Source organism: Heptranchias perlo, chromosome 5 (assembly GCF_035084215.1).
Source record: "Heptranchias perlo isolate sHepPer1 chromosome 5, sHepPer1.hap1, whole genome shotgun sequence".
Lineage (NCBI taxonomy): Eukaryota > Metazoa > Chordata > Chondrichthyes > Hexanchiformes > Hexanchidae > Heptranchias > Heptranchias perlo.
In genome coordinates this window covers 76,612,145-76,628,344 of record NC_090329.1, presented here as the reverse complement: position 1 = coordinate 76,628,344, position 16,200 = coordinate 76,612,145, and the positions used below count along the sequence as shown (strand labels likewise).

The 16,200-nt window shown below is 43.3% G+C and overlaps 1 protein-coding gene across 1 annotated transcript in view; it reads right to left on the bottom strand.

The window, feature by feature from the left end:
- Window positions 1–16,200, bottom strand: part of gopc (golgi-associated PDZ and coiled-coil motif containing) — a 73,377-nt gene that overhangs the window by 10,623 nt on the left and 46,554 nt on the right. Inside the window, exons 5-6 of the mRNA XM_067984684.1 lie at window positions 12,781–12,876; window positions 6,931–7,095 (exon numbers count right to left, since the gene is read on the bottom strand). Coding sequence (XP_067840785.1) covers window positions 6,931–7,095; window positions 12,781–12,876 — 261 coding nt within the window. The remainder of the gene's footprint in view (window positions 1–6,930; window positions 7,096–12,780; window positions 12,877–16,200) is intronic.

Below are 16,200 nucleotides of genomic sequence, written 5' to 3'. Positions count from 1 at the left end.
ACTCTTTAGTGCTATCATTTTCTTCATTACTGTTGTTTTACTTATGTTAATTTTATTGAGTCCCTGTCCCCGATTCAATATTAGTTTTCTTGGGATTTCCGGCATGCTATCCTCTTTTTCTACTGTAAATCCTGACGCAAAGTAATTGTTCAACATGTCCGCCATTTCCCCATTATCAATGACAATATCCCTACTTTCAATTTTTAAGGGGCCAACACTGCACCTGACCTCTTTTTCCTAATATAACTATAAAGGTTCTTCATATTGGTTTTGATATCCCTTGCAAGTTTCTTTTCATACTCTTTTTGTAGCTCTTACTATCTGTTTTGTGACCCTTTGTTGATCTTTGTATCTTTCCCATTTGCCAGGATCTGTGCTATTTTTTCCTTTTTGTATGCCCTTTCCTTATGTCTTATACTGTCCCTTACCTCTTTAGTTGTCCATGGCTGTTTTTTTTGGCGGGTAGAGTTCGTGCCCCTCAGGGGTATAAACCGGTTCTGTATCACGTTAAATGTTTCTTTAAACATTTCCCACTGATCATCAGTCGTTTTACCCTTTAACCGATTTGCTCAGTTTACTGTGGACAGTCTCTGTCTCATCCCACTGAAGTCGGCCTTACCCAAGTCTAGAATCTTAGCAGCTGATTCACTTTTTTCCCTTTCAAACACTACCTTGAACTCGATGATGTTATGATCTCTATTGGATAGATGTTCACGCACAGTTAAGCTGTTAACTAAATCTGGATCATTACTCATTACTAAATCTAGTATGGCTTGCCCCCTTGTTGCCTCTAGGACATACTGCTGTGGAAAACTATCCCAGATACACTCAAGAAATTCACTACCTTTCTGACAGTTGCTAGTCTGCTTTTCCCAATCTGTGTGAAGGTTAAAGTCCCCCATTAAGACCACTATGCCTTTGTTACACGCTTGTCTAATCTCTGCATTTATATAATCTAGTACTTCAGAGCTGCTGCCAGGGGTCCTATATACAACTCCCACTATAGTCTTAGATCCTTTCCTGTTTCTCAATTCAACCCATGAGGTCTCTGTTGGCTGCTTACCTCTTGTTATATCCTCCTTTATCATTGAATTGATTTCATCTCTAATCACTAAGGCTACTCCTCCCCCTCTTCCATTTTCCCTATCTCTCCTGTAGACCTTATAACCTGGTATATTTAGTTCCCAATCCTGACCATCCTGCAGCCATGTCTCAGTAATAGCTATCATGTCATACCCTCCAATTTAAATTTGTGCCTGTAGTTCATTTAATTTACTCCTTATACTCCGTGTGTTTGTATATAGAACTCTTAATTGGGCCACACACCCTAGCCTGACCTTCAGCTTTGATGCTGGGTTAATCGCTTTACACCTTCTAGTTTTCACTTTATCTGTAGTGCCTAAGGTACACTTTCTTTCTGCTGCTTTACGCTTTTCCCTTTCACTTGTTCTTGAACAACTATTTGTATTGTAAATTTCCCCAGGGTCCTCCCCTTTCTTGCTGCTTTCAACTTTACTCTCTTCTGACTCCCCTCTCAGGTTCCCATTCCCCTGCCACTCTAGTTTAAACCCTTCCCAACAACAGTAGCAAACCCCCCTGCATGGGTATTAGTCCCGGATCTGTTGAGGTGCAACCCATCCGGCTTGTACAGTTCCCATCTTCCCCAGAATCGGTCCCAATTCCTCAGGAATCTAAATCCCTCCCTCCTGCACCAACCCGCCAGCCACGCATTCATCTGGTCTATTCTCCTATTCCTATACTCACTAGCATGTGGCACTGGGAGTAATCCTGAGGTTACTACCCTTGGAGGTCCTGCTTTTTAACTTATCTCCTAACTCCTTATATTCTGCTTGCAGGACCTCATCCCTCTTTTTACCTATGTCACTGGTACCAATATGTACCACGACCCCTGGCTGTTCACCCTCCCCCTTCAGAATGTCCTGCAGTCGCCCAGTGATATCCATGACCCTGGCACCAGGGAGGCAACATACCATCCTGGAATCACGTTTGCGGCCGCAGAAACGTCTGTCTGCTCCCCTACCTATAGAATCCCCTATCACTATTGCTCTCTCGACCTTTCTCCTCCCCCCCTCCCCCGTACAGCTGAGCCACCCATGGTGCTCTGGTCTTGGCTCTGGCTGCACTCTCCAGAGGAACCCTCTCCCCCACCAGTACCCAGAACTGAATACTGGTTGGAGAGTGAGATGCCCTCAGGGGACTCCCGCATTACTTGCCCGGTCCTCCTTGTCTGTCCGGCGGTCACCCAGTCCCTCTCTGCCTGCACTCTCTTAATCTGCGGGATGACCACCTCCTGAAACGAGCTATCCACAAAACTCTCAGCCTCGCGGATGCACTGCAGTGACACCAGCTGCTGCTCAATGTCCGAAACTCTGAGCTTGAGCCCCACCAGCTGACGACACTTCCTGCACATGTGGTTGTCCAGGGGTAGGGTTAACGTTTCAGGTCTCTGACCCTTTATCAGTACCCTACAATATATCTCAAGCAATTTACAGTCAAAATGTGATCACACCTAAATTTTTAAACTGAGTCACTACCCAATGTTTCATTGCTGCTTTTGGAATACACTTAAATATTCCACAATTGAACACAAAAAAATAGTTTTTTGTAACTTTCCATTACTGAGCACAAAGCAGAATTATAGAAATATATGGAACCACAGAGTATTCTTACATTTGCAAAATTTCAAAAACAGACTATAAATTTTCAGTAGTACTCATTTAAACATTTAGTAAATATTTTTGGCAAGATGAATATAAATATACAGAGCTTAGTTGGAATAAAAACAGAAAAATACTGGAATTACAAAGCAGGTCCATCGGCACGGTCAAGAGAAAAGACAGATTAATATTTCAGGTGTAGACTCAGTCAGAACTAGAAACTGGCAGATAAGTGAGCCTTGCTTTAGCAACTGCACATCTTAGATATTTCTCCTAATCTCTTAGAGGCAGGAGATACTAGGGATGCAGAAGGGAGGGTCTGTCAGCATCTGGGGAGAAGCTGATTGGAGTTGTCAATTTGGACCCTTTGGTGGAACAGAGTTCTGGCAAAAAGTCTGCACGTGGATGCTGTCCAGTCTTTTCTCTTTTCAGTTGCTGGTGAGTCAAATTTCATGCATTTGTAGCTTTTTTTCCCCCTCATGTTACTTCCCTTTCTTTTCAAAGCCTTATCTAGCTAATTTCACACTCTTTTGTTCTTTTATATCATTTAAATTGCCTCAATGAGATTATTGCCATCATCCACCAGCTTTCAAAAATACTGGCTCAACCAATTTATCTCTTCCTCCCCTCCCCCTTGTTTTCTTCAGTTAAATTAAAGGGCTCACTTATCTTCCAGTTTCCAGTGCTGACAAAATATTTACAGCCAACATGTTAGCTTATCTTTTCTCTGCACAGATGTTGGTGGATCTGCTATGTATTTTGAGCACTGTTTTAATTTCAGATTTCCAGCATTTCTGGATTTTTCTTTTTATTTGCGGAGTTAGGAGATAAATTAAAAAGCAGGACCTCAAAGATAGTGATCTCAGGATTACTACCGGTGCCACGTGCTAGTGAGTATAGGAACAGGAGAATAGACCAGATGAATGCGTGACTGCAGGGATGGTGTAGGAGGGAGGGATTTAGATTCCTGGGAGATTGGGACCGGTTCTGGGGAAGGTGGGACCTGTACAAACGGGACGGGTTACACCCAAGCAGGACCGGGACCAATGTCCTCGCGGGGGTGTTTGCTAGTGCTGTTGGGGAAGGTTTAAACTTGAATGGCAGGGGGATGGGAACCTGAGCAGGGAGACAGAGGAGGGGGAAAAAAGGATAGAAACAAAAGACAGAAAGGGAAGAAGCAATAGTGGAAGGCAGAGAAAACAAGGGTGGAAAACAAATAGGGCCATAGTGCAAAATAATACTAAGATGACTAACAATCTTAAAAGGACAAGTCTAAAGGCATTGTGTCTTAATGCATGGAGCATTCGCAATACTGTAGATGAATTAACAGCGCAGATAGATATTAACGGGTATGATATAGTTGTGATTACGGAGACATGGCTGCAGGGTGACCAAGGATGGGAACTGAACATCCAGGGGTATTCAATATTCAGGAAGGACAGGCAAAAAGGGAAAGGAGGTAGCGTTGCTAGTAAAGGAGGAAATCAATGCAATAGTGAGGAAGGATATTGGCTCGGAAAATCACGATGTGGAATCTGTATGGGTGGAGCTCAGAAACACCAAGGGGCAGAAAACATTGGGGGCCTATAGACAACCCCCACCAAACAGTAGTGGAGATGTAGGGGAGGGCATTAAACAGGAAATTAGAGACGCATGCAAGAAGGGTACAACTATAATCATGGGTGACTTTAATCAATATATAGATTGGTCAAACCAAATTAGCAATAATACTGTGGGGGAGGAATTCCTGGAGCGTGTACGTGATGGATTTCTAGACCAATACGTTGAGGAACCAACTAGAGAACGAGCAATCCCAGACTGGGTATTGTGCAATGTGAAAGGATTAATGAACAATCTTGTTGTGCGGGGTCCCTTAGGGAAGAGCGACCATAACATGATAGAATTCCTCATTAAGATGGAGAGTGAAGTAGTTGAATCCGAAACTAGGGTCCTGAATCTAAATAAAGGAAATTACGAAAGTATGAGCTGCGAGTTGGCTATGATAGATTGGGGAACTTTACTAAAAGGGATGACGGTGGATAGACAATGGCTAATATTTAAAGGACGTGTGCAGGAATTACAACAATTATTCATTCCTGTCTGGCGCAAAAATAAAACAGGAAAGATGGCTCAACCATGGCTTACAAAATAAATTAGGGATAGTGTTAGATCCAAAGAGGAGACATATAAAATTGCCAGAAAAAGCAGCAAGCCTGAGGATTGGGAGCAGTTTAGAATTCAGCAAAGGAGGACAAAGAGATTGATTAATAGGGGAAAAATAGAGTATGAGAGTAAACTAGCAGGGAACATAAAAACTGACTGCAAAAGCTTCTATAAATATGTCAAGAGAAAAAGATTACTGAAGACAAATGTAGGTCCCTTACAGTCAGAAATGGAGGAAATTATAATGGGGAACAAAGAAATGGCAGAACAATTAAACAGGTACTTTGGTTCTGTCTTCATAAAGGAGGACACAAATAACCGGCCAGAAATGTTAGGGAACAAAGGGTCTAGTGAGAGGGAGGAATTGAAGGAAACCAGTAATAGTAAAAAAAAAAGTGCTAGGGAAATTAATGGGGCTAAAGGCTGACAAATCCCCAGGGTCTGATAATCTACATCCCAGAGTACTAAAGGAAATGGCCCTGGAAATAGTGGATGCATTGGTGATCATCTTCCAAAATTCGATAAACTCTAGAACAGTTCCTACAGATTGGAGGGTGGCAAATGTAACCCCACTATTTAAAAAAGGAGGGAGAAAAAACAGGGAATTACAGGCCAGTTAGCCTAATATCAGTAGTGAAGGAAAATGCTCGAGTCTATTATAAAAGATGTGATAACAGAACACTTGGAAAGCATTATCGGGATTGGACAAAGTCAGCATGGGTTTATGAAAGGCAAATCATGCTTAACAAATCTACTGGAGTTTTTTGAGGATGTAATTAGTAGAATAGATAGGGGAGAACCAGTGGATGTGGTGTATTTGGATTTTCAGAAGGCTATGATAAGGTCCCACAAAAGAGGTTAGTGTGCAAAATTAAAGCACATGGGATTGGGAGGAATATACTGGCATGGATTGAGAATTGGTTGACAGACAGGAAACAGAGAGTAGGAATAAATGAGTCTTTTTCCGGGTGGCAGGCAGTGACTAGTGGGGTACCGCAGGGATCAGTACTTGGGCCCCAGCTATTCACAATATATATCAATGATTTGGATGAGGGAATTAAATGTAACATTTCCAAGTTTGCAGACGACACAAAGCTGGGGTGGAATGTGAGCTGTGAGGAGGATGCAAAGAGGCTCCAATATGATTTAGACAAGTTGGGTGAGTGTGCAAGAATATGGCAGATGCAGTATAATGTAGCTAAATGTGAGGTTATCCACTTTGGTTGTAAAAATAGAAAGGCAGATTATCTGAATGGTGATAGATTGGGAAAAGGGGAGGTGCAACGAGACCTGGGTGTCCTTGTACACCAGTCGCTGAAAGCAAGCATTCAGGTGCAGCAAGCAGTTAGGAAAGCGAATGGTATGTTGGCCTTCATTGTAAGAGGATTTGAGTACAGGAATAGGGATGTCTTACTGCAGTTATACAGGGCCTTGGTGAGACCACATCTGGAGTATTGTACGCAGTTTTGGTCTCCTTATCTGAGGAAGGAAGTCCTTGCCATGGATGGAGTGCAACAAAGGTTTACCAGACTGATTCCTGGGATGGCAGGACTGACGTATGAGGAGAGATTTTGTCGACTAGGCCTATATTCACTAGAGTTTAGAAGAATGAAAGGTGATCTCATCGAAACATATAAAATTCTAACAGCACTAGACAGACTAGATGCAGGGAGGATGTTCCCGATGGCTGGGGAGTCCAGAATCAGGGGTTACAGTCTCAGGATACGGGGTATGCCATTTAGAACCGAGATGAGGAGAAATTTCTTCACTCAGAGGGTGGTGAACCTGTGGAATTCTCTACCACAGAAGGCAGTGGAGGCCAAGTCATTAGATGTATTCAAGAAGGAGATAGATACATTTCTTAATGCTAAAGGGATCAAGGGATATGGGGAAAAAGCGGGAACAGGGTACTAAGTTAGACGATCAGCCATGATCATTTTGAATGGCGGAGCAGGCCCGAAGGGCCAAATGGACTACTCGTGCTCCTATTTTCTATGTTTCTATGAGTCTTTTTCACAGCTCGAGGAAAGCAATCATCACACACATACACACACAATGGCCTCTATACCAGACTAGTTAGCTTAATTACCTGCTGGGAGAGAATAGTAACAGCTTCTTTGTGTTTGGCATCTCTTAAATTCATTCCATTAACAGCTAGTATGGCATCTCCAACATGCAGGCCACCACATCGCTCAGCAGGCTGACCTGGATGGATTTCGGATATTAGAATTGGGACTCCGTGCTCCTTGCCACCCTGTTTTACAATTTGGAAAGTGGTCACGTTCAGTTAACATCTGACATAGCACAATTTATTTTTAATCCCAAAAATTATCCCAACACATGATATGTTACAAAACTTTGCAATACCCCCTGCTAATATAGTGCTCGTACATGCTAAACTCTAAATTCTTCTTGTAATTTGTCAGAATTGTAAATACCTTATCATATCCAGCTGTGAAACATGTGATGTTTTTCTGCATTTTCTAGGTAATAAGAGTCAGACTATTTAATCAATGGAATGCTTGTAATATTGAATTATCACAATGCAACTACTGGATACATTTTTTTTTTAAAGTGATACAAAAATTTGCTACCACAACCCAAAAATAGTAAGAAATAATCAAGATGTAATGGTAAGAGTTTGTAAGAGTCTTTAACAATTAAAGTTTACGGCCTGAAAGATACATAGCTTTATCTTAGCAGAATACAATCTGCGTTACATTGTGTAACTCTTCTTTCCTTATTAAAGACAAACTGCAAATAATAAGAGTTATGCAAATGTACATTTATAAATCTCAATGCATACATACATTAGGAAATATAACATCATAGCTCAGTGGGATTACTAACCTAATTGTGATTTAGTTTCAACTCCAGTAAACCATTTAAGCTGTGCTCTGGCACTTTTGAATAATGATGTGGAGATGCCGGTGATGGACTGGGGTTGACAATTGTAAACAATTTTACAACACCAAGTTATAGTCCAACAAATTTATTTTAAATTCCACAAGCTTTCGGAGGCTTCCTCCTTCCTCAGGTGAACGGTATGGAAATGACATTTTCGAATCCTTCGCATTTGAAAATCACAGGACAACACCTGGTGATTACTGCCCGTTGCCAAGGCAATCACAGTGAGCAGACAGAAAGGTGTCACCTAAAAGGCCACCGAATATACAAACCCCCCCAAAAAAAAGAGAGAGAGAGAGAGAGAGAGAAGGAAGACAGTCAATGACCCGTTATATTAAAAACAGATAACATTTGTTCGCTGGTGGGGTTACGTGTAGTGTGACATGAACCCAAGATCCCGGTTGAGGCCGTCCTCATGGGTGCGGAACTTGGCTATCAATTTCTGCTCGACGATTTTGCGTTGTCGTGTGTCTCGAAGGCCGCCTTGGAGTATGCTTACCCGAAGGTCGGTGGCTGAATGTCCATGACTGCTGAAGTGTTCCCGGACAGGGAGAGAACCCTCCTGTTTGGCGATTGTTGCGCGGTGTCCGTTCATCCGTTGTCGCAGCGTCTGCATGGTCTCGCCAATGTACCATGCTCTGGGGCATCCTTTCCTGCAACGTATGAGGTAGACAACGTTGGCCGAGTCACAGGAGTATGAACCGTGCACCTGGTGGGTGGTGTCCTTTCGTGTGATGGTGGTATCTGTGTCGATGATCTGGCATGTCTTGCAGAGGTTACCGTGGCAGGGTTGTGTGGTGTCGTGGACGCTGTTCTCCTGAATGCTGGGTAATTTGCTGCGAACGATGGTTTGTTTGAGGTTGGGTGGCTGTTTAAAGGCGAGTAGTGGAGGTGTGGGGATGGCCATAGCGAGGTGTTCGTCATCATTGATGACATGTTGAAGGCTGCGGAGAACATGGCGTAGTTTCTCCGCTCCGGGGAAGTACTGGACGACGAAGGGTACTCTGTTGGTTGCGTCCCGTGTTAGTGTTCTGAGAAGGTCTACGCGATTTTTTGCTGTGGCCCGTCGGAACTGTCGATCGATGAGTCGAGCATCATATCCCGTTCTTACTAGGGCGTCTTTCAGCGTCTGTAGGTGTCCATCGCGTTCCTCCTCGTCTGAGCAGACCCTGTGTATTCGCCGGGCCTGTCCATAGGGGATGGCCTCTTTGACGTGGTTGGGGTGGAAGCTGGAAAAGTGGAGCATCGTGAGGTTGTCCGTGGGCTTGCGGACGCAACCAACAGAGTACCCTTCGTCGTCCAGTACTTCCCCGGAGCGGAGAAACTACGCCATGTTCTCCGCAGCCTTCAACATGTCATCAATGATGACGAACACCTCGCTATGGCCATCCCCACACCTCCACTACTCGCCTTTAAACAGCCACCCAACCTCAAACAAACCATCGTTCGCAGCAAATTACCCAGCATTCAGGAGAACAGCGTCCACGACACCACACAACCCTGCCACGGTAACCTCTGCAAGACATGCCAGATCATCGACACAGATACCACCATCACACGAGAGGACACCACCCACCAGGTGCACGGTTCATACTCCTGTGACTCGGCCAACGTTGTCTACCTCATACTTTGCAGGAAAGGATGCCCCAGAGCATGGTACATTGGCGAGACCATGCAGACAACGGATGAACGGACACCGCGCAACAATCGCCAAACAGGAGGGTTCTCTCCCTGTCGGGGAACACTTCAGCAGTCATGGACATTCAGCCACCGACCTTCGGGTAATCGTACTCCAAGGCGGCCTTCGAGACACACGACAACGCAAAATCGTCGAGCAGAAATTGATAGCCAAGTTCCGCACCCATGAGGACGGCCTCAACCGGGATCTTGGGTTCATGTCACACTACACGTAACCCCACCAGCGAACAAATGTTATCTGCTTTTAATATAACGGGTCATTGACTGTCTTCCTTCTCTCTCTCTCTCTTTTTTTTTTGGGGAGTTTGTATATTCGGTGGCCTTTTAGGTGACACCTTTCTGTCTGCTCACTGTGATTGCCTTGGCAACGGGCAGTAATCACCAGGCATTGTTCTGTGATTTTCAAATGCGAAGGATTCGAAAATGTCATTTCCATACCGTTCACCTGAGGAAGGAGGAAGCCTCCGAAAGCTTGTGGAATTTAAAATAAATTTGTTGGACTATAACTTGGTGTTGTAAAATTGTTTACAACTTTTGAATAAAGTTGGGATCAGAGACTGCACATAGTATTCTCAGGGCAGCAACTTCCTCCAGCTAAATATTGGTAAACCTGGTGCTATCATCTTTGGCTCCCGGCTACTCCTTTGTGTCATTGCCCTAGACTGCATCAACCTCCCAAGGTGCTACTTGAACTTAGCCCAGAGATGAAAAACTTCAGGCATCCTATTTAAACCTAAGCTGAGCTTTCTTTCTCTTATCTAATTCATCGCCTAGAGCACTTTCTTCAACCTCCAGAATGTTCCTCACCTCTGTTCCTAATTCTCCCCACTGCTGCCAAGCCCCAAGTCCATATTTCACCTCAAGGCTGAACTTCTCAATTGCTCTCTTTCCTGGCCTCCCTTGCCTCTACCATCCACAAACTACAACTTGTCCAGAATGCAAACTACAACTTGCCTGTGTCCTCTCCTTCACTGCCCTACAATCTCATCCTCCCCAAGCTTCACTAACTCCCTGTACTCAAATGGATCTAGTCATCCTTATTCAAATCCCTTCATGCCCTCACCCCACCCTATTTCGCCAGCCTCCTCCAGGTGTACATCCCTGCATGCACCATCCACTCTTCAGGCATTGATTCATTTTTCATTCCCTTCTCCCTGTACTCCACCACTGATGGCTGTTTATTTAGCCACTATGGAATTCTGGTTCCTTGCCAAAATCCCTTCACCTCATCGCCATCCTGCTTACAAAAGCCTCCTTAAAACCCTTCTCTTCGAACTTGCCTTCGCTTCCTCTCCATAGTCTCTGATTTTCCTTCTTGCTTAGTGTACACCTTTTTATAAAGTGCTGAGATGTTGCTCTCAACTTGAGGAGCGCTTTATAGATATAAATTATTATTGTAATAGCCAATTATTTCAGTTGTTTTTCAGACTGGAGGCAGGTATGCAGTGGAGTTCCCCAGGGATCAGTGCTGGGGCCACTGCTTTTTTTTTATTTTTACTGATGACTTTGGGCTTGGATGTACAGGGCACAATTTCAAAATTTGCAGATGACACAAAACTTGGAAGTGTAGTAAACAGCGAGGAGGATAGTAATAAATTTCAAGAAGACATGGACAGGCTGATGGAATGGGCGGACACATGACAGATGAAATTTAACGCAAAGAAGTGCAAAGTGATACATTTTGGCAGGAAGAATGAGGACAGGCAATATAAATTAAATGGCACATTGCTAGAGGGGGTGCGGGAACAAACTTGGGGGTATATGTGCACAAATCTTTGAAGGTGGCAGGACAGGTTGAGAAAGCGGTCAAAAAAGCAAATGTGATCTGTGGCTTTATAAAGAGAGGCATAGAGTACAAAAGTAAGGAAGTTATGTTGAACCTTTATAAAACACTGGTTCAGTCACAACTAGAGTATTGTGTCCATTTCTGGGCACTGCACTTTAGGAAGGATGTGAAGGCCTTAGAGAGGGTGCAGAAAAGATTTACGAGAATGGTTCCAGGGATGAGGGACTTCAGTTATGTGGACAGACTGGAGAAGCTGGGGTTGTTTTCCTTAGAGCAGAGAAGGTTGAGAGGAGATTTCATCGAAGTGCTCAAAGTCATGAAGGGTTTAGATAAAGTAAATAAAGAGAAATTATTCCCAGTGGGGGAAGGGTCGAGAACCAGAGGACTCAGATTTAAGGTGATTGGCAATAGAACCAAAGGCGACATGAGGAATAACTTTTTTAACCAGCGAGTAGTTATGATCTGGAGTGCGTTGCCTGAAAGGGTGTTGGAAGCAGATTCAATCGTGGCTTTCAAAAAGGAATTGGTTAAATACTTGAAGGGAAAAAAATTGCAGGGCTAGGGGGAAGGAGCAGGGGAATGGGACTAACTGGATTGCTCTCACAAAGAGACAGCACGGGCTCAATGGCCTCCTTCTGTGCTGTAACTATTCTATGATTCTATGATATGTATTGTCCTATATGCTGCCAATCAGGTATCAGATCAAACAAAAATTGGCAAATCCCAACATCAGTTTTTGAATATAACTTTTTACAACTTTCCTTTTTACTTTTTTAAACCAGACAAAATTATGTGTGCAGTATCACTGTTAGTTTAAGTGAGGTACAGGGCAGAGGTAGATTCTATTCACAACTGCATACATAATTCATATTCATTTCAATATAAACTACAGCAGGAATGTCTAAGTTTTTATCTTTGTGCACATCATGGACCATCATAAGCCTCATGTAATATTTAAATAAGTATTCGCATTAATTTGGATAACAGATATTGGTGTCCTAATATAGGATTTATCCACCAATAAAGCAACAGCTCTAAGAACAGCCCTTTACAAACCTTCAGCCTATGAATTTCTAACAGGACAAATCAGGGAGTTCACAAATGGAAGTCAGATTTTCAGGGTTTGTGGACCACATATGTCCCACGGGTGACAGTTTGGACACACCTGAACTACAGCCTAAGGCCACACATCCTATACTACTTGCAACAATCAATGCTGGCCCACTACAGAAATTTTTTTTTAAAATATATTATTAGAGTAAATTTTGTGAGGCCACATGCTACTGCTCAAAGAGCCTGAGCATATTGGAAGATCATGGATGCATTGCTCATCATTTTCTGTCCATTGAAATCAATAAAAAATTTACCCTGTATAGTATCTGACATTTGGGCTTCCCCCAATTAATACAAATGTGAAGCTTCTGCATTGAGTCAACAGTACATAAACAGCATCTCTCTGCTCTATCCATATTGATGTTTTCATGTACTGCAGCTAGATTATGATATCTATTATAAATATGACATTAATAAATGTTAAACCAAACTCACTGTAATCGATATGCCAAGACCTTCATGATCCTCTTTGACTAACAGTACTTTCCGAATTGGCCCAACACCTTGGGTCTTCCTTATGATATCTGGATCCTATTTCAGGAAGGAAAAAAAAATCACACCAATTATTTTTTAAACATGAAAAGCAAGACAAGCTGTCAAGATAACTGTCTTTAAATTCTTAGGAGAATGTATGGGTGGATTTGATAGAAAATATTTTTAATACTATTATACTTATTTAACAAATGAACAATGTATAAATTGGAGAAGATTTTTTTATTTAATGTTGCCTGGAGTGATGTATAATTAGGTAATGGTTAGCTGGTAGAACTTGAAAAATTAAGAACTCAAGATTCAAGTAAAATCTAATCTTGTTGCAACTTATGATAATCAGCAACTGAGAGCAAACATTTTGACAAGACAATCATTAAAAAAGAATGGCTATCAATTTAAAAAAAGTAAAGTATGAAACATTGTTATTATGCTTTCAGAATTCTAATTATTCAAAAATTACAGCACTGCTAAAGATCATTTACAAAGATTATATTGCATATTGTGGTACCATATTTATACAAGTAAACTTCTCACAAAGTTTCATGTGTACTATACCTGACTAGGCCTATGACGTGTAGAAATATGAAAGTCTATTTATATCAAAATTTTGGGATAGTTTCCCCCTACCCCACCCACTTACAGACTACAAAACATTTTTTAAGTACTAAATATATTCTGAAGCGAACTGACAAATTTGACAGCTACAGAAGTTGTGTTTGATGAGTTGGACAGGAAGATGACCAAATGTGCTGAAGGGCCTTCTTAATCTGAACTTACCTCATGAGTGTAGTACCAAGTTCTGGTGTGCAGGGCCTCGTGCACAATACTGCAAGTGTGTGTCTACAGCCTGCAGCCGTAATTATTGAATTCCTATGGTTTTGTGTCTGAAAGTTCTTGTGTAATATGCTGCTTGACTGTGCTGCAAAATTATAAGTAGTCAGTTTGGAATGTGTGTGTTGAATATGCATTAACTTAATATAGTGGTTGCTTTTTGAGCAGGATGGAGAGAGATTGTAAGTTGGCAAGTTGAGTCGGCTGTGCTATAATTTTAAATTTACGTGAATGGTGGTGGACAATTAAACAACTAACGGGAGGAGGATGCTCTGTAAACATCCCCATCCTCAATGATGGCAGAGCCCAGCACGTGAGTGCAAAAGACGAGGCTGAAGCGTTTGCAACCATCTTCAGCCAGAAATGCCGAGTGGATGATCCACCTCGGCCTCCTCCCAATTCGATTCACTCCACGTGATATCAAGAAACGGCTGAGTGCACTGGATACAGCAAAGACTATGGGCCCTGACAACATCCCAGCTGTAGTGCTGAAGACTTGCGCTCCAGAACGAGCCGCGCCTCTAGCCAAGCTGTTCCAGTACAGCTACAACACTGGCATCTACCCGATAAGGTGGAAAATTGCCTAGGTATGTCCTGTCCACAAAAAGCGGGACAAATCTAATCCGGCCAATTACCGCCCCATCAATCTACTCTCAATCATCAGCAAAATGATGGAAGGTGTCGTCGACGGCGCTATCAAGCGGCACTTACTCACCAATAACGTGCTCACCGATGCTCAGTTTGGGTTCCGCCAGGACCACTCAGCTCCAGACCTCATGACAGCCTTGGTCCAAACATGGACAAAACAGCTGAATTCCAGAGGCGAGGTGAGAGTGACTGCCCTTGACATCAAGGCAGCATTTGACCGAGTGTGGCATCAAGGAGCAATAGTAAAATTGAAGTGAATGGGAATCAGGGGGAAAACTCTCCAGTGGCTGGAGTCATACCTAGCACAAAGGAACATGGTAGTGCTGGTTGGAGGCCAATCATCTCAGCCCCAGGACAATGCTGCAGGAGTTCCTCAGGGCAGTGTCCTAGGCCCAACCATCTTCAGCTGCTTCATCAATGACCTTCCCTCCATCATAAGGTCAGAAATGGGGATGTTCGCTGATGATTGCACAGTGTTCAGTTCCATTCGCAACCCCTCAGATAATGAAGCAGTCTGAGCCCGCAGGCAGCAAGACCTGGACAACATCCAGGCTTGGGCTGATATGTGGCAAGTAACATTTGCGCCAGACAAGTGCCAGGCAATGACCATCTCCAACAAGAGAGTCTAACCACCTCCCCTTGACATTCAACGGCATTACCATCGCTGAATCCCCCACCATCAACATCCTGGGAGTCACCACTGACCAGAAACTTAACTGGACCAGTCGTATAAATACCGTGGCTACAAGAGCAGGTCAGAGGCTGGGTATTCTGCGGCGAGTGACTCACCTCCTGACTCCCCAAAGCCTTTCCACCATCTACAAGGCACAAGTCAGGAGTGTGATGGAATACTCTCCACTTGCCTGGATGAGTGCAGCTCCAACAACACTGAAGCAGCTCAACACCATCCAGGACAAAGTAGCCCACTTGATTGGCACCCCATCCACCACCCTAAACGTCACTCCCTTCACCACCGGCGCACTGCAGCATCCTGTGTACCATCCACAGGATGCACTGCAGCAACTTGCAAAGGCTTCTTCGACAGCACCTCCCAAACCCACGACCTCTACCACCTAGAAGGACAAGAGCAGCAGGCACATGGGAACAACACCACCTGCACGTTCTCCTCCAAGTCACACACCATCCCGACTTGGAAATATATCGCCGTTCCTTCATCATCGCTGGGTCAAAATCCTGGAACTCCCTTCCTAACAGCACTGTGGGAGAACCTTCACCACACGGACTGCAGCAGTTCAAGAAGGCGGCTCGCCACCACCTTCTCAATGGCAATTAGGGATGGGCAATAAATGCTGGCCTCGCCAGTGACGCCCACATCCCATGAACGAATAAAAAAAAAATTATAAAGTTATATTTCATGCTGCAAGTTTCTTCTTTAAAGCTCAAGTTTATATGAATTGCTTTTCTGTATCCATGTGAACAATAATTTGGTCATTTGAGAAGTAGCATTCATCAGAGATGACAGTATTTGCTGCACAGGAGACCATTCAGCCTATCATGCCTGTGCCAGTGGCCCCTTTAGTCATCTCTATTCCAGTGAAAAAAGGCCCAGTTATTCAGGCCTTTCATCATGACTATAAGTTCTCATTCCTGGTATCATTTGTGAATATTGGCTGTACCCTTGCCACAGCTTTAATATCCTTCCTATAATGGGGTGCCTAGAACTATACACAATACTCCAACTGTAGCCTATTCAATGTCAGCAACAAATTCAATATTGCTTCCTGGCCCTACGAATAAAACCTAGAATTCCATTTGCCTTTTTATGACCCTTTCTACCTAAGCTCCCACTTTTAAAGATCTATGTATTTGTACCCCCTAGATCCTTTTGTTTCTCCACTCTGTTATGTGGGTCTTACCATTTAA